At 44.1% G+C, this 18,053-nt stretch overlaps 2 protein-coding genes across 2 annotated transcripts in view; both read left to right on the forward strand.

Annotated features, from left to right (window-relative positions):
* LOC139378421 (exocyst complex component 4-like) overlaps positions 1–5,167 on the forward strand; it is a 247,383-nt gene extending 242,216 nt beyond the window's left edge. Inside the window, exon 18 of the mRNA XM_071120583.1 lies at positions 3,169–5,167. Coding sequence (XP_070976684.1) covers positions 3,169–3,406 — 238 coding nt within the window. The 3' untranslated portion in view covers positions 3,407–5,167. The remainder of the gene's footprint in view (positions 1–3,168) is intronic.
* Positions 5,168–5,909: 742 nt separating this feature from the next.
* Positions 5,910–18,053, forward strand: part of LOC139379572 (leucine-rich repeat and guanylate kinase domain-containing protein-like) — a 30,791-nt gene continuing 18,647 nt past the window's right edge. The window contains exons 1-12 of the mRNA XM_071122387.1: positions 5,910–6,116; positions 6,374–6,478; positions 6,690–6,771; positions 7,009–7,109; positions 7,442–7,523; positions 7,628–7,752; positions 11,283–11,426; positions 12,292–12,372; positions 12,499–12,585; positions 15,216–15,322; positions 15,674–15,793; positions 17,684–17,780. Of these exons, the coding sequence (XP_070978488.1) occupies positions 5,910–6,116; positions 6,374–6,478; positions 6,690–6,771; positions 7,009–7,109; positions 7,442–7,523; positions 7,628–7,752; positions 11,283–11,426; positions 12,292–12,372; positions 12,499–12,585; positions 15,216–15,322; positions 15,674–15,793; positions 17,684–17,780 (1,338 nt within the window). The remainder of the gene's footprint in view (positions 6,117–6,373; positions 6,479–6,689; positions 6,772–7,008; positions 7,110–7,441; positions 7,524–7,627; positions 7,753–11,282; positions 11,427–12,291; positions 12,373–12,498; positions 12,586–15,215; positions 15,323–15,673; positions 15,794–17,683; positions 17,781–18,053) is intronic.

Below are 18,053 nucleotides of genomic sequence, written 5' to 3' on the forward strand. Positions count from 1 at the left end.
AAGTTCAAGGGGGCCGAATACTTTCGCAAGGCACTGTACATATGGTTTAAACCACCATCAATATACATATGGATTAAACCACCATCAATATACATATGGACTAAACCACCATCAATATACATATGGATTAAACCACCATCAATATACATATGGATTAAACCACCATCAATATACATATGGACTAAACCACCATCAATATACATATGGTTTAAACCACCATCAATATACATATGGTTTAAACCACCATCAATATACATATGGTTTAAACCACCATCAATATACATATGGTTTAAACCACCATCAATATACATATGGTTTAAACCACCATCAATATACATATGGTTTAAACCACCATCAATATACATATGGATTAAACCACCATCAATATACATATGGATTAAACCACCATCAATATACATATGGATTAAACCACCATCAATATACATATGGATTAAACCACCATCAATATACATATGGTTTAAACCACCATCAATATACATATGGTTTAAACCACCATCAATATACATATGGTTTAAACCACCATCAATATACATATGGACTAAACCACCATCAATATACATATGGACTAAACCACCATCAATATACATATGGTTTAAACCACCATCAATATACATATGGATTAAACCACCATCAATATACATATGGTTTAAACCAACATCAATATACATATGGTTTAAACCAACATCAATATACATATGGATTAAACCACCATCAATATACATATGGACTAAACCACCATCAATATACAATGGGATTAAAACACCATCAATATACATATGGTTTAAACCACCATCAATATAAAATTGGATTAAACCATCTTCAATATAAAATTGGATTAAAACCACCATCAATAAAACATTGGATTAAACCACCATCAATATAATGTACATATGGATTAAACCACCATCAATATAAAATTGGATTAAACCACCTTCAATATACATATGGACTAAACCACCATCAATATAATGTACATATGGATTAAACCACCATCAATATAATGTACATATGGATTAAACCACCATCAATATACATATGGATTAAACCACCTTCAATATACAGTTGAAGTCAGAAGTTTACATACACCTTAGCCAAAAACATTTAAACTCAGTTTTTCATAATTCCTGACATTTAATCCTAGTAACAATTCCCTGTTTTAGGTCAGTTAGGATCACCTCTTTTTTTTTTTTTTTAGAATGTGAAATGTCAATAATAGTAGAGAGAATGATTTATTTCAGATGTATTTCTTTCAAAACATTCCCAGTGGGTCAGAAGTTTACATACACTCAATTAGTATTTGGTAGCATTGTCTTTAAATTGTTTAACTTGGGTCAAACGTTTCAGGAAGACTTCCACAAGCTTCCCGCAATAAGTTGGGTGAATTTTGGCCCATTTCTCCTGACAGAGCTGGTGTAACTGAGCCAGGTTTGAAGGCCTCCTTGCTCGCACACGCTTATTCAGTTCTGCCCACACATTTTCTATGGGATTAATGTCAGGGATTTTTTATGACTTTCTTGTCCTTAAGCCATTTTGCCACAACTTTGGAAGTATGCTTGGGGTCATTGTCCATTTGGAAGACTCATTTACGACCAAGCTTTAACTTCCTGACTGATGTCTTGAGATGTTGCTTCAATATATCCACATAACATTCCATCCTCATGATGCCATCTATTTTGTGAAGTGCACCACTCCCTCCTGCACCAGTCCCCCTTTTTCCTCCAAACATAACGATGGTCATTATGGCGAAACAGTTCTATTTTTGTTTCATCAGACCAGAGGACATTTCTACAAAAAGTACGATTTTTGTCCCCATGTGCAGTTGCAAACCGTAGTCTGGCTTTTTTATGGCGGTTTTGGAGCAGTGGCTTCTTCCTTGCTGAGCGGCCTTTCAGGTTTTGTCGATATAGGACTTGTTCTACTGTGGATATAGATACTTTTGTACCTGTTTTCTCCAGCATCTTCACAAGGTCCTTTGCTGTTGTTCTGGGATTGATTTGCACTTTTCTCACCAAAGTACGTTCATCTCTAGGAGACAGAACGCGTCTCCTTCCTGAGCGGTATGGAGGCTGCGTGGTCCCATGGTGTTATACTTGGGTACTATTGTTTGTACAGATGAATGTGGTACCTTCAGGTGTTTGGAAATTGCTCGCAAGGATGAACCAGACTAGTGGGTGTCTGCAATTTTTGTCTGAGGTCTTGGCTGATTTAATTTGATCTTCCCATGATGTCAAGCAAAGAGGAACTGAGTTTGAAGGTAGGCCTTGTACCAGATCAACAACATCATAGTGTTATGTGAGGCAGTATGGTACAGTAGTACCAGATCATCATCATAGTGTTATGTGAGGCAGTATGGTACAGTAGTACCAGATCAACAACATAGTGTTATGTGAGGCAGTATGGTACAGTAGTACCAGATCAACATCATAGTGTTATGTGTGGCAGTATGGTACAGTAGTACCAGATCAACATCATAGTGTTATGTGAGGCAGTATGGTACAGTAGTACTAGATCAACAACAACAGTGTTATGTGGGGCAGTATGGTACAGTCGTACCAGATCAACAACATCATAGTGTTATGTGAGGCAGTATGGTACAGTAGTACTAGATCAACAACATCATAGTGTTATGTGGGGCAGTATGGTGCAGTAGTACCAGATCAACAACATCATAGTGTTATGTGAGGCAATATGGTACAGTAGTACTAGATCAACAACATCATAGTGTTATGTGAGGCAGTATGGTACAGTAGTACTAGATCAACAACAACAACAGTGTTATGTGGGGCAGTATGGTACAGTAGTACCAGATCAACAACATCATAGTGTTATGTGAGGCAGTATGGTACAGTAGTACCAGATCAACAACATCATAGTGTTATGTGAGGCAGTATGGTACAGTAGTACTAGATCAACAACATCATAGTGTTGATTCCTTCCTTTTTCTCTACTCATCTCTACTACTGGTTACTGACCTTTGACCTCTCCTGTCCCCCATCTCCTTCCTTCCTTCCTCCCTCTAACCCCCTAACCACCATCTCCTCTCCCCTTTGCTCTGACCTCTTTGACCTCTGTCTTTTAGAGGGATTGGGATAACACAGAACATTCTCATGGGCATTGAACAATGAAGTCATCTTCTCCCCTGTTTAGGCAGTACTATGAGATGCTGTACAACGCTGCAGATGAGTTGCTCAACCTGGTGGTGGACCAGGGCGTTCGCTACACCGAGCTGGAGTACATCCACGCCCTCAGCCTGCTGCAGAGGAGCCAGACGGGCGTGGGAGACCTGAGCACGCAGAACGTCCGGCTGCAGCGCCTCAAGGAGATCATCTGCGAGCAGGCAGCCTTCAAGCAGGCCACCAAGGACAAGAAGATCACTACTGTTTGAGAGGGGGGGACATTGGTAGGCTGTTGTTGGCAATGGTCTGTTTGTATTACTGTCCAGTGTTTCTCAACCTCCTGTCTGGATAAAGGGTTTAGATTAAAGCTAGTATTTGAGAGCTGACCTAGCAGTGTCAGCTAACCGTCTGAGGGACTGGTCAGCACCTCCACAGGGACTGGTGTTGACCTGGGTTTGTAAAAGTCCTAACTGAGTCTTCATTAGATCCCATGGCAGACCGTAAATAACCATGTAATATGTTTTGGGGGTTGAGATAATGCTGGTAGGCTGTACATTAATTATTTACTGATTTAAGGGTTGAACTTAGTTACCAATATGCATCTGTTGTTGTAACTCATCTGTTTATTCACTGGCAAGAATGCAGCCAGTTCCTCAAGAAATCACTCACACACACACACACTCTCCAACTTAAAAAATGACTCCCTTCAATCATCCCATATGTGGTCGGCCCTAGTCTCACCTGTGGAGAATGGGGGAATTTTCTGAGAGTCTGGCTTTGGGGCCTTTCTCATCTCATTGTCTCATTACATCTAACTGCTGCTCTCAATTACAGCTCTACCTCCAGCTCTCCCTCGTGGGCCCGCTGACTGTGTCTGCAATACCAGATGCCAGATTAGACTGTCTAGATTATCACTTCTCTCCCCCTGCTTGTGGCCATTTTGTGGCCATTCTTCTTCCCCAAGGACAAAGAAAGGAATTGGTTCCCCACCTCAGCTGTGGTTCACTCTATTTTTCTCTCACTTAGAATAATGTAGATTGGATATAATGTAGCTATAGCCGATTCTGATTAAAGTATTTGCCACTGTCCTGAAATGCATTGACTGTGCTGCAGCGTTGAGGTGTACATGTGTGCTCGGGGATGAGGGCCAATGTATCCAGTACAATTTATGTGTGTATTTTGTCCCAACACTCAAGGTCTTGAACTTAATAGGGATGTAATTGCAAATCACTACTCCCCTTCCTACCACTACAACTGTTAAAACTTCTGCTAGAACTATTCTAAAGTGAATACACTTCCAAGGAGTCACAAATCATTCCTTCCCCTGGATCCCCTCAGTATATTTAGTTAATTAACTCAGAGGAAAAGTACTTAACAAGAGCGGGGGAGGGAGGAAAGAGAACAGGGGAGAGTTGTGGCAGTGCTGCTCACCAGAACCCAGCGCCACCATCCATCATAATGACATGTAGGCTGGGATCAATATGAGCCTTGTGGTTGCCGGAGGGATTGCCTCGTGCCATAGGAACAGCATTTGTTTTACTCAGCACACGTACACACACACACTATGGAGGTCTCTATGGCTTGCAGTACTCTGCACAACTGAGGAGTTTTTTTCTGCTGATCAGGGAACAAGAGAACACTCCATCTGGATTTAAATGATCCCGTATATCGGACCCCTATACCCATATTTTAAATAATGGGGCAACTCATTGTAAAGATCTACAAATATATTTCACTAGTTTTTTTTACGCTTTGCTTTATTTGTTTGTTTACTAAGACATGTCATTTTGCACATCTACAGTGTGTAATATGAGAGTGGTTTCATGTCTGATGAGTTTTTTCACAAACATCTGATAAGAATGGAGGTGAATGAGTCCCGGTGTGATTTAAGGATGTACTTTCTCCATTGTCTGTTAAACGTCCCTTTCAGACCAACACCTTGACTATCACTCCTTCACTCAATTAAAGAAAGATGACCTGCCATTGTGTACACTGATCTTGCTGAAATAAAACCTCAAAATTCCCCTGTGTATATGAGCAGTTTGTGTGTTTTTGTACAATGAAAAGAGCCAGTTTCCTACCTTGTGTGGTCAAGGGACTAGTTTCTTCCATTGACACAGAGGAATTGACGAATGCCATACAGAACGAAACACTCCCCAAACAACATGGTCTGTCTATGCGCTGTTGCACCGTATAATTCAGTCTTTTCACATTGACACAAATTTACTTTGTCCGATGATGTCATTTTACATAGACGGATCCAAAATATACACTGTCAGGAATTGAGCTCAGCTGCCAGATCTGATGGGATGTCAGAAGAAGGCGTTTCTATAGAATGATCAAGACCTGTTGAAAGATGTCTGATGCACAAAGCACACTGCTTGAAATCTAGTATGTCAAACTTTTTTTGGCATTTTGGTGAGCATGATGGAGGTTTCAACATGGTGATTAGTGTAAAGTTATTAGAAGATGTAATGGCTAATATTTGTCTCGGCACACTAAAATGAAAATGCATGAATATATTACTTTTTCCAGGCGGTGGAACCTGGGAACCAGGGTTTGAAAGATTTTATGAACTGTTGGGAAGTAAATGAATCAAAAACGACATCTCCCACAGTTCAATTCACCTACTGACGCTTCGTCTTCGTTACTAAGCAACAGAGAACGCTATCTGCTCCAGCTGAGCCAACTTTCAAAATAGCTACCTACCTAGGCTAATTAGTAAGTAAAAATATCCCCAAAGTATTCTCATGCCAAACAATTTCATCCAAAATGTCTTCTACTTCGACAATTTCCAATTTGCAAGATATCGGGAAGCAAACATCGCCCCAGTATTCCTCTGGGTCACCCACTTGCTACCCTCATGAGTCAGTGACACAGGAGACCACTGATGCGCAACCATTTCCTGCTGCGGTTCATCAGCCGTGTGCAGACACGTTTTCAACCTCCGAGGAAGAGAAGGAGGAGAAGACAATGGAGGTAAGGGAGGAAGCTTGGGGTAACAGCTAAATTAATAAAGATGCTAACTGCTTTAGTCAGATGGGCCATGAGGCTTGGTGAGTAACACGCCTTTTCTGTTAATTACTTTCAGGATGCAAGCAACTTCTCTCTTTCTCTCTTTCTACTCGGAGTTTCATAATAACAGAAGTTTGGTGCATAAAAACAATGCATTGACAGTGCATGACTTGTTCTATTGTGTACTGCAACATGTTTTGATGTAGCAATGTCTCATACAGAAAAACGATGGTGTGTTGACTGAAGAGGAAGTTTCCAGCTGTTTATCCAACCTGGGACACTCTGCCACTGGACTAGAGCATGTCTACCAGTTCCTCTTTGCGCCTGTAAGAACACACACAACACACACACTTCAGGTTGATAGTGTAACCCCATTAATCGCTGATAATATGCTTTACAGGAGTAACTGTTTACCATCAGACTTTTCACGGAAGAATATCTAACAAATCTGTTTACTTTCCATTTGTGTTGCATTTCTTAACTTGTTTTGTTTTCTATGTCATGTGGAATTCAATTTCGGAATATGTCTCCATCCAGGGTCGAAATCTGAATAATGTAGCCATCCTTTGCAATTACGTCCACCTTCAAAAGCTAGAACTTCCTTACAACAAAATAAAAGGTGTGTGTGTGTCTCATATTAACAAATGCACTGTACGCCTTGTTATGATTCTAATTACTGATATAGAAAATGTAGCTTGATTAGCCTAATTAGTTAAACTGGGTTCATTTCTCATCGGTGCCCTTGTAACTTCTAGGCTTCAGGTTTGTATAATAACAGTTGTGTGTCAGGTGTTGCCATCTCTCCCCCTCTGCTCGCCCGACTCTCCTGACTCTACTAATGCATGTTGACTGGTAGATTTATCCTGTGTAAGCCACATGCCGTATCTCATCATCCTGGATGCCTCCCACAACCAACTCACCGACTTCTTTGGATTCCAGCCGCCCAAGAACCTCAAGGTGGGACCTTCAACAGACAGGATAAGACAACACTTGATTTGTGGCTTGGGGTTTCTTGAAGCCTGTAGTCCCAGAAGATGGGTTCCAATCATCATAGACCATTTATACTGTAGTGTCCTTCCATATGCTTACTAAGTATTACCTACCCTGGAATGACAAGGAACTTACCAGGGTTGACTTCTTCTTATTGTTTATCAGTGAGTTATACAGTACTAGTAGAATGTATCATATTATACATGCATTTGGTTGTTTATTTTCATATTTCTTCATTGCAAAAAGCATTTAAAGATTGGTCCACTTGATTCATTATTCATGTTTGTTGTATTCCGCAGGAGGTTAACTTTTCCCATAACCAGATGTCCGTGATGACACATTTGTCAGCCTACTCGTCTTTGAGTAAACTGAATCTGGACTGTATCCTTCAAAAAGTATTTACACAGACACACATACATGTCAAGTTCTTATCTAGACTACTTCCTCATTGTATACCATTCTTAACGTGTGCCCCTTCTGGATAGACAACTGTTTCAGTGAGATCGGTGGTCTTCTGCATTGTGCCAGCCTCACACACCTCAGCCTGGCACACAACAAGATCTCCTGTATCAGAGGCCTGGACAACCTGCCAATCAAAGACCTCTGTCTGGTAGGTCCTAACTGCTCCACCTGTTTCTTGAATTATTCAATTTCTAACACTTTTCATGGGTGTTATATATGGAGATGTTACATGAATAATTACATTGCGTGTGTGTTTGTTGAATAATTAGATTCTTAAAGATAATATTTTACCATGCGTTATGCTCATATATGAATATGCCCATCCGGTTGTATAGACGCAGCTCTCTAAGCTCATCAGTACTGTGGTTAGTGGTTGGTCTTGTGGTTGATTTAATATGGCCTACCGACTAGGACACAAGTGTTTTCCTGTGAATCAGTTGTTTTGTGTTTTCACCTTGATGTCCCTTCCTGGTGTCTACATTCTTCCATTACGTCATGGCTTTTCTAAAAGGTTATCCCCCCAGTGTGGTGCCAGTTATGCTACACACAATATTTGAGCACTTCTTTCTCTTCAAACATGATGACAGCAGGTGGTGTATTTTTAACTCTCCCCTACCCCCTCTATCCTGTCTCATATTTAAACCACCGACATAATTGAGCTTCAGCTTTTCAAAGACACACAGACATGGGCTCCAGTGTGAGAGCCACCATATGGCTGTGCCAGCGGGCCTCCAGACCCTTCCCTCTCCCTCTCTGACGGATGCTGGTGTCCTTTATCAAAGTGATTCCTCATCGTCAGCACGATGTCCGCTTCCACCCTCCCCTCTGGGACCAGCTGCCGGCGGTGTGAGCAAGCCTGGACCCTGTTCACCCCCCCCCCCCCTCCTCTCCTCTCTTATTCCCTCACCCCTCCATAGCATCCCTGTCAACCAGGGAACCAGCCGCTGTCTCCATCTCCCCTCCCCCTTCCCTCTCGGCCCTCTCCTGCCCAGCCCCGCTCCCTAACAGCGTGCTACCTGTCAGCCAGCCTCCTCTCTCAGCCCATCACACCCTGGCCTCGAGAGCTTCCAGGGCTCCGCGCGGTCACCGTCCCCCGCTGTCGGCAGCCCTCTGCCAGGAAGGCTAGTGGAGGAGGGCAGGGCATGGTGGCCGTGGGGGCTGGATCCTGAATGACAGCCCACGCAGGGGGAAGGTGGGGTGGGGATGGGTCGTTACAGAGCAGGAGGGATGGTGGGTTCTAGAGGAGAGGAGGGCTGGTCTGTAGTGCTTTTGGCATGCGCACATCAGTGTCTGGCCAGCTGTTCACCTGTCACTCCTCACCTGTCAACCCAGACCGTTGGAGCTGGCCTGTCAATCATACACACATCTCAGGGATAAGTTTTATACTCCTTACAGATGGGGAAGGGAACACTCAATGTTAACTTTGATAGTGAGGGTGGGGTGAGTATGTGTGTGTGTGTGTGTGTGTGTGTGTGTGTGACATGGGCGTGTGTGTGTGTGTGTGTGTGTGTGTGTGTGTGTGTGTGTGTGACATGGGCGTGTGTGTGTTGTCGTGTCTTTGGCATCATTAAAACTGAAGACTTATTTATCAAATAACTCTCTGTAATTATTATTACGCGATTAAACAGATTAATCATGTAACTGTAATTAACTAGGAAGTTCGGGGCACCAAGGAAAATATTCAGATTACAAAGTTATACTTTTCCTAATATAACTTTCAGATATTTTAATATCTGATCAATTAGTCTTCGAATTAATGAAATAGTATTTACCTCACGTTAGTCTCATTCCAAACGTTGTAAAGTGTTGGTTATTTGCACGAACCCAGTCTTCACTATGAGTCATCCATACATCAATTGCCTTAAAATCATTTATTTACTAACTAAGTAATTCACAGAAATAACAAACAGTAGATATGGCTACAAGGAAATGATAGGAGAATGATAGGAGAATGTTCCCTAGTGGGCTAAACCGGCATGGCGGCTTGTTAGACAAAAGGGGAGTGGGGGGTCAGCTGAGGAGACACTACAGAGTTGAATATTATAACAATTGAAATGCTAATCCTTTGCACATGAACGCTCACTCATTCGGGAACAATTGCAATCAATATATATATTTACGCTCAGTGTGTCGTCGGGATCTCTGTTGAAAAGTTTGTTTCTGTTGGAGAGTGTCCGCCCTCTCTCTCTGTCGTGGTTAGAATGGATAGTTCAGAGTGACATTCATTCATGTCGTTATAGAATAGATGTTTCGGCGGTTGTCGGTCTTCGCGTTCAATGACACCGAATTCCTAGCTGCAGACTAGTAATTAATATCAAAGACTTGTTCTTATTCTATCGGTATCAATAGTCTTAAGAGTTTAACCACGTGGTATGGATAAAAGATTCAGCCATCTACTCAAACCTTAGCTTATACTCAGGTCTCTACTCAAACCTTGGCCCTCTCGTGGTAAGCTGGTCTGCAACCTTTAGCCATCTCGTAATTGAGGTAAGCTCGTTCTGGTGATAGAAAACACAGGTGGAGGTTTTATTTGGGACACAGAAAAAGTCTGTTTCATGACGCCAGGTCCTGTCTGTGCCCCTGGGAGTGTGCCAATGACTTAGTGAAACTTTTTAGGGAATTGGAGTTTCCTTCATTAAACAGTCCAAAATCACATTACACAACCTCACTCATTAATCTTATACAACAATTAGATGTAAGCCTCATAACTGAGGCTATTGTATAAAAAGCGTTATGGTAATGTGGTCGAATTGTCTCCCATGAGTTTCACAAAATTGTACCAAACGGACCAGTTCGTAGCTGGATTCTTCTCCGATCTTTTATACCTTCTCCAGAACATAAATGTCGTTCGGTTCTCCAGTTCTGTGAGGAAGAAGAAATTCATTTGTTCTCTCTATGAAAACTCACTCTCTCTATACTGTCTGGCCATGAGGCAGGATCTTCTCTAAGAATTTACGACCGGCCCCCCGGGTGGCGCAGTGGTTAAGGGCGAGGTACTGCAGCGCCAGCTGTGCCACCAGAGACTCTGGGTTCGCGCCCAGGCTCTGTCGTAACTGGCTGCGACCGGGAGGTCCGTGGGGTGACGCACAATTGGCCTAGCGTCGTCCGGGTTAGGGAGGGTTTGGCCGGTAGGGATATCCTTGTCTCATCGCGCACCAGCGACTCCTGTGGCGGGCCGGGCGCAGTGCACGCTAACCAAGGTTGCCAGGTGCACGGTGTTTCCTCCGACACATCCAACCCGGCTGACTTCCGGGTTGGATGCGCGCTGTGTTCAGAAGCAGTGCGGCTTGGTTGGGTTGTGTATCGGAGGATGCATGACTTTCAACCTTCGTCTCTCCCGTACGGGAGTTGTAGCGATGAGACAAGATAGTAGCTACTAACAATTGGATACCACAAAATTGGGGAGAAAAGGGTGTAAAAATTCAACAAAGAAAGAATTTACGACCTCTCTGACCACAGCAGCCTGGTTGTAAGGAGACAGACAGAGAGAGATGGTACAGAGGTAGGGAGGTGGTACTCGCTGTGTCCAAAGAGGGCAACGTCGTGACAGTGTGTAGGAGGAGGGAGAGTTGTGTGTGTGTGTGAGCTTGTATGAGTTCATTAATATGTGTGTGTGTATTTGTCCACACGGTATTCATATTCCCAGTGTTTGTCATGTATCACGTCCTCTCTATCCAGAGGGGGAATCAGATTGAGAAGATAGAGAATGTGGAGACTCTGAGAACCCTGCAGGTCCTGGATCTGTCTCTGAACCGCATCAGCAGTCTGTCAGGCCTGCAGAATCTCCATCTGCTGGGCTCCATCAATCTGGAGAGTAACCTGGTGAGACACAGTCCATTCCTTAATGTCCTGCTCTCTTGTCGACCTTGGTTACCCTCCCTAATTCCTTAATGTCCTGCTCTCCTGTCAAACTGGAGAGTAACCTGGTGAGACACAGTCCATTCCTTAATGTCCTGCTCTCCTGTCAAACTGGAGAGGAACCTGGTGAGACACAGTCCATTCCTTAATGTCCTGCTCTCCTGTCAAACTGGAGAGGAACCTGGTGAGACACAGTCCATTCCTTAATGTCCTGCTCTCCTGTCAAACTGGAGAGGAACCTGGTGAGACACAGTCCATTCCTTAATGTCCTGCTCTCTTCTCAAACTGGAGAGGAACCTGGTGAGACACAGTCCACTCCTTAATGTCCTGCTCTCTTCTCAAACTGGAGAGTAACCTGGTGAGACACAGTCCATTCCTTAATGTCCTGCTCTCCTGTCAAACTGGAGAGGAACCTGGTGAGACACAGTCCATTCCTTAATGTCCTGCTCTCCTGTCAAACTGGAGAGGTACCTGGTGAGACACAGTCCATTCCTTAATGTCCTGCTCTCTTCTCAAACTGGAGAGGAACCTGGTGAGACACAGTCCATTCCTTAATGTCCTGCTCTCCTGTCAAACTGGAGAGGTACCTGGTGAGACACAGTCCATTCCCTAATGTCCTGCTCTTGTCTCTGCCACTGTCTGCATGGTACCAATGGCCAGTATCACTAAACCACCTAGCGACTGTATACCAGGAGCTGAGTGATAAAGCTATTCCACTGCATCAACTGATAGATTGGCTGTGGTATTACATTTAGTTTTAATAGTTTTTAAAGGATTTATTCTTGATCCAAGCATCAGATCTTTTTTCTCTATGATATACTGTTCTCAGATCAGTGAAATCAAGGAGGCCACACACATCCATGACCTGTGCCTGCTCCGGGAGCTGAATCTGCAGAGAAACCTAGTCCAGGTAGCTGCACTGCACCTACACCCAGAACACATCACTAAACAAGTTAGCTCCCTAATGCTGTCTGCTTCCTCTGTACTGACAATAGACATGTCCATGCTGCTTCTTTCACTGTTGTGTCAACCCCAGGAGCAACTGGACTACAGACTGGCAGTGATCTTCCTCCTTCAACACCTGACTGGCCTGGACCAGGAGAAAGTCACAGTAGAGGAGAAGGCAGGTTGGATGTATGAGATGGTTATCAGTGATGGAACTTAAGGATTTTGGGCCGGGCTAGTAGACTGCCACTGGCCAGCCGGGCTAGTAGACTGCTGCTGGCCAGCCGGGCTAGTAGACTGCCGCTGGCCAGCCGGGCTAGTAGACTGCCGCTGGCCAGCCGGGCTAGTAGACTGGTGCTGGCCAGCCGGGCTAGTAGACTGGTGCTGGCCAGCCAGGCTGGGCTAGAAGACTGGCGCTGGCCAGCCTGGCTAGTAGACTAGCGCTGGCCAGCCGGGCTAGTAGACTGGCGCTGGCCAGCCGGGCTAGTAGACTGCCGCTGGCCAGCCGGGCTAGTAGACTGGTGCTAGCCGGCTGGCTAGTAGACTGCCACTGGTCAGCGGGCTAGTATACTGGCGCTGGCCAGCCGGCTGGCTAGTAGACTGGCACTGGCCAGCCGGCTAGCTAGTAGACCACATTTGATACTAGCCTACAGTAGGTCCAAAATCTGCTGGGTGAAGATGGAAAAGACAACATTTCTCCTGCATCTCGGGCTAGCTTGGTAATGTTCTATTAGATGTCCATCCCTGTGTGTAATACTGTGCCTATAGGAAGTGGAGGAGGGGCATCAATAACTGAGTGGCATGTTTTGCTAATTGGGACAGTGAATGCTAACCTGGTATGTTTTTATTTACAACAGTGGTCATCTGTCAGGATCTGTAGAGGTTTTATAATATAGGTCAATGATACAGTTGAAGTCTGAAGTTTACATACACTTAGGTTGGAGTCATTAAACTCGTTTTTCAACCACTCCACAAATCTCTTGTTAACAAACTATAGTTTTGACAAGTTGGTTAGGACATCTACTTTGTGCATGACACAAGTAATTTTTCCAACAATTGTTTACAGACAGATTATTTCACTTATAATTCACTATATCACAATTCCAGTGGGTCAGAAGTTTACATACACTAAGTTGACTGTATCTTTAAACAGCTTGGAAAATTGTCATGTCATGGCTTTAGAAGCTTCTGATAGGCTAATTGACATAATTTGAGTCAATTGGAGGTGTACCTGTGGATGTATTTCAAGGCCTACCTTCAAACTCAGTGGCTCTTTGCTTGACATCATGGGAAAATCAAAAGAAATCAGCCAAGACCTCAGAAAATAAATTGTAGACCTCCACAAGTCTGGTTCATCCTTGGGAGCAATTTCCAAACACCTGAAGGTACCACATTCCTCTGTACAAACAATAGTACTGAAGTATAAACACCATGGGACCACGCAGCGTTCATACCGCTCAGAAAGGAGACGCGTTCTGTCTCCTAGAGGTGAACGTACTTTGGTGCGAAAAGTGCAAATCAATCCCAGAACAACAGCAAAGGACCTTGTGTAGATGCTGGAGGAAGCAGGTACAAAAGTATCTATATCCACAGTAAAACGAGTCCTATAGCGACATAAGCCACTGCTCCAAAACCACCACGAAGAAAAAAACAGACTACGGTTTGCAACTGCACATGGCGAGAAAAATCTTACTTTTTGTAGAAATATCCTCTAGAACTGTTTGGCTATAATGACCATCGTTATGTTTAGAGGAAAAAGGGGGAGGCTTGCAAGCTGAAGAACACCATCCCAACCGTGACGCACTGGGGTGCTTTGCTGCAGAAGGGACTGATGCACTTCACAAAATAGATGGCATCATGAAGTTAAAGTTTGGTCGCAAATGGGTCTTCCAAATGCACAATGACCCCAAGCATACTTCCAAAGTTGTGGCAAAATGGCTTAAGGACAACAATGTCAAGGTATTGGAGTGGCCATCACAAAGCCCTGACCTCAATCCTATAGAATGTGTGGGCAGAATTGAAAAGTGTGTGCGAGCAAGGAGGCCTACAAACCTGGCTCAGTTACACCAGCTCAGTCAGGAGGAATGGGCCAAAATTCACCAAACTTATTGTGGGAAGCTTGTGGAAGGCTACCTGAAACGTTTGACCCAAGTTAAACAATTTAAAGGCAATGCTACCAAATACTAATTCAGTGTATGTAAACTTCTGACCCACTGGGAATGTGATGAAAGAAATAAAAGCTGAAATAAATCATTCTCTCTACTATTATTCTGACATTTCACATTCTTAAAATAAAGTGGTGATCCTAACTGACCTAAGAGGGAATTTTTACTCTGATTAAATGTCAGGAATTGTGAAAAACTGAGTTTAAATGTATTTGGCTGAGGTGTATGTAAACTTCTGACTGTACATACGTTACTTCTAGATAGGACTGACTTGAAGTAAGATATTTATCGGCAATGTCACATATGAACGTCTCCCCCTGTGTTCCCCAGGTGTCTGCTGTGAACATTGTTACATATGAACGTCTCCCCCTGTGTTCCCCAGGTGTCTGCTGTGAACATTGTTACATATGAACGTCTCCCCCTGTGTTCCCCAGGTCTCAGCATATGAACGTCTCCCCCTGTGTTCTCCAGGTGTCTGCTGTGAACATTGTGACATATGAACGTCTCCAGGTGTCTGCTGTGAACATTGTGTTCTCCAGGTGTCTGCTGTGAACATTGTTACATATGAACGTCTCCCCCTGTGTTCTCCAGGTGTCTTCTGTGAACATTGTGACATATGAATGTCTCCCCCTGTGTTCTCCAGGTCTCGGCTGTGAACAAGTACGACCCTCCTCTGGAGGTAGTGGCAGCCAGGGAGCACATGAATCACATGGTATACCAGCTGATGCAGCCCCAGGTCATCTACGATAGGTAAAAACAGCACGATCCGCCAACTACCCTGACTGGACTACCCTCCTTAGAACACGACTTTCAGCCAATCAGAAGTCGATACGATGAATATTCTAAATAAAACTTACATACTAAATTAACTTGTTCTGGCAATCTTTAAAAATGAAGAAACGTAGCTTTTCTGACATTTATACTCTATTTATACATCATAGAAACTGACCTATCCCGTGGCCTAGAAAAATCAGATTTTTCTGATTGGCTTGTTGTCCTGAACAATGGTAAAGTACCTCCTAGACTCTTTATCCTTGTGCTCTCCCTCTCTCTAAATGGTGTACTGTGTCATCCATGTGTTGCTGTGTGCGTGTGTCCCAGCACCCTGCCCAGTCTTGACTCTCCCTACCCCATGCTGGTGTTGACTGGGCCCCAGGCTTGTGGGAAGAGAGAGCTGGCCCACAAGCTCTGCCGAGAGTTCAACGACTTCTTCGCCTACGGGTGAGTCCCAAGTGCCAAATGGTACCCTATTTCCTACATAGTAGTGCACTACTTTTGGCAAGCTGTGGCCAAACTCTGGGGGCTTGTGTGCATCCATAAAGCACACTTTTCCATATATAGTGCACTACTTTTGGCCAGCTTGCTTCTCGCATTTTGTGCTCATTAGAATAGACTTTATCAAAGGATGCAGTTACCTTAAATATGAGAAGGCCTGGTCACAGAGGTGAAGGCTAGGGTTAGGGTTATTGTTTAGGATGGTACTAAATATATTTCACGAGGATCCCCTCTGGTTACCCATCCATAGATACATGATACTTCCACACTGTTAAACCAGATGTTCAATACCTCCAACACATGAGCAATGGGGAGTGATAAATAACAAGGTTCCCCACCACGGACAATAGAAGAAATAAGAAGCAGTAAATAGTGGTAGAGAGAGCACGAACACTGGAGCGCTGGAATCAAAAGAACATCTGCTGGACATGGCTTGTCTATGGCTCTCACCTTACGCTGGTTTTAATAGAAACCTCTACACCAGGGTTCTCTATCCCTGTTCCTGGAGAGCTACCCTCCAGTTGGTTTTCAATCCAACCCTGTTCCTGGAGCTACCCTCCTGTAGGTTTTCACTCCAACCCTGAGCTACCCTCCTGTAGGTTTTCACTCCAACCCTGTTCCTGGAGAGCTACCCTCCTGTAGGTTTTCACTCCAACCCTGTTCCTGGAGAGCTACCCTCCTGTAGGTTTTCACTCCAACCCTGTTCCTGGAGAGCTACCCTCCTGTAGGTTTTCACTCCAACCCTGTTCCTGGAGAGCTACCCTCCTGTAGGTTTTCACTCCAACCCTGTTTTACCCTCCACTCCAACCCTGTTCCTGGAGAGCTACCCTCCTGTAGGTTTTGGAGAGCTACCCTCCTGTAGGTTTTCACTCTAACCCTGTTCCTGGAGAGCTACCCTCCTGTAGGTTTTAACCCAAACCCTGTTCCTGGAGAGCCACCCTCCTGTAGGTTTTCACTCCAACCCTGTTCCTGGAGAGCCACCCTCCTGTAGGTTTTAACCCAAACCCTGTTCCTGGAGAGCCACCCTCCTGTAGGTTTTAACTCCAACCCTATTCCTGGAGAGCTACCCTCCTGTAGGTTTTAACTCCAACCCTGTTCCTGGAGAGCTACCCTCCTGTAGGTTTTCACTCCAACCCTGTTCCTTGAGAGATACCCTCCTGTAGGTTTTAACTCCAACCCTGTTCCTGGAGAGCCACCCTCCTGTAGGTTTTAACTCCAACACCATTTGTAACTAACCTGATTCAGTTGATCAACCAACTAATTATTAGAATCGGGTACGTTAGATGAGGGTTGGAGTGAAATCCTCCAGGAGGGTGGCTCTCCATGAACATGTTTGGAGAGCCCTGCTCTACACACAGACACCCGCACACACACTTCCTTCTACATCCCCGAACCCAGGGGAGGTCGCCCCATCCCAGCCCCTGTCCTCTCCAGAGCTAACGTAAAAAACAGTTAACATACTTACCCCTCCAAAATGACAAGAACCTGTTGATGTGGCCATGGAGTGCTCCACTTCACCTGGGTAGTGGAGTTGGTGTGTGTGCGCTTGTGTGCATCAAAGCGAGTGTGTGGCACGTGTCCGTCTATATGTCTAGTCTGTCCGTTATTCTGTCTCGGTGTGTTGCAATACCATTATGATCCTTAGGAGTTTTTGATTATTTTAAATGTTGGATTATTGTGGCTTGTTGACATTTACTGCATTGATTGATAGGAACATAAGCAGTTCGCTGCAGCCATAACACCTGCTAAACTGTGTACATGACCAATGAAGTTGAGTTGCTAGCTTGAATGTATTGCTGTATTGCCATTGGAACCATTTGTCTCTTGTTGTCACAGAACCTGCCATACCACCAGGGGTCCCTACTTTGGAGAGGAGGACGGGAGCGACTACCATTTTGTCACGGAGGAAGACTTTCAGAACATGATTCACATGGTACATGTTTGAGATTGACTATGTTGCTGTGTGATTGAGCAGAATTACTGATCAACAAATCACCTTGCATCCATTGTTTGATTAACGTTAGCGATTCTGCCCCTCGCTTTGCTCAAACTGATCCCCTCAAACACACTGATAGTGTGTCAGTCTCAGATTCATTTAAATTATTTCCGTTCGTAAAGATAAAATGTGAAGGTTACACAAGCCATGGGTAGCCCTGTCCATGACACCACATCTTCATCGTACTTCAGAATTTAAATATACAGTGTC

Source organism: Oncorhynchus clarkii, chromosome 21 (assembly GCF_045791955.1).
Source record: "Oncorhynchus clarkii lewisi isolate Uvic-CL-2024 chromosome 21, UVic_Ocla_1.0, whole genome shotgun sequence".
Lineage (NCBI taxonomy): Eukaryota > Metazoa > Chordata > Actinopteri > Salmoniformes > Salmonidae > Oncorhynchus > Oncorhynchus clarkii.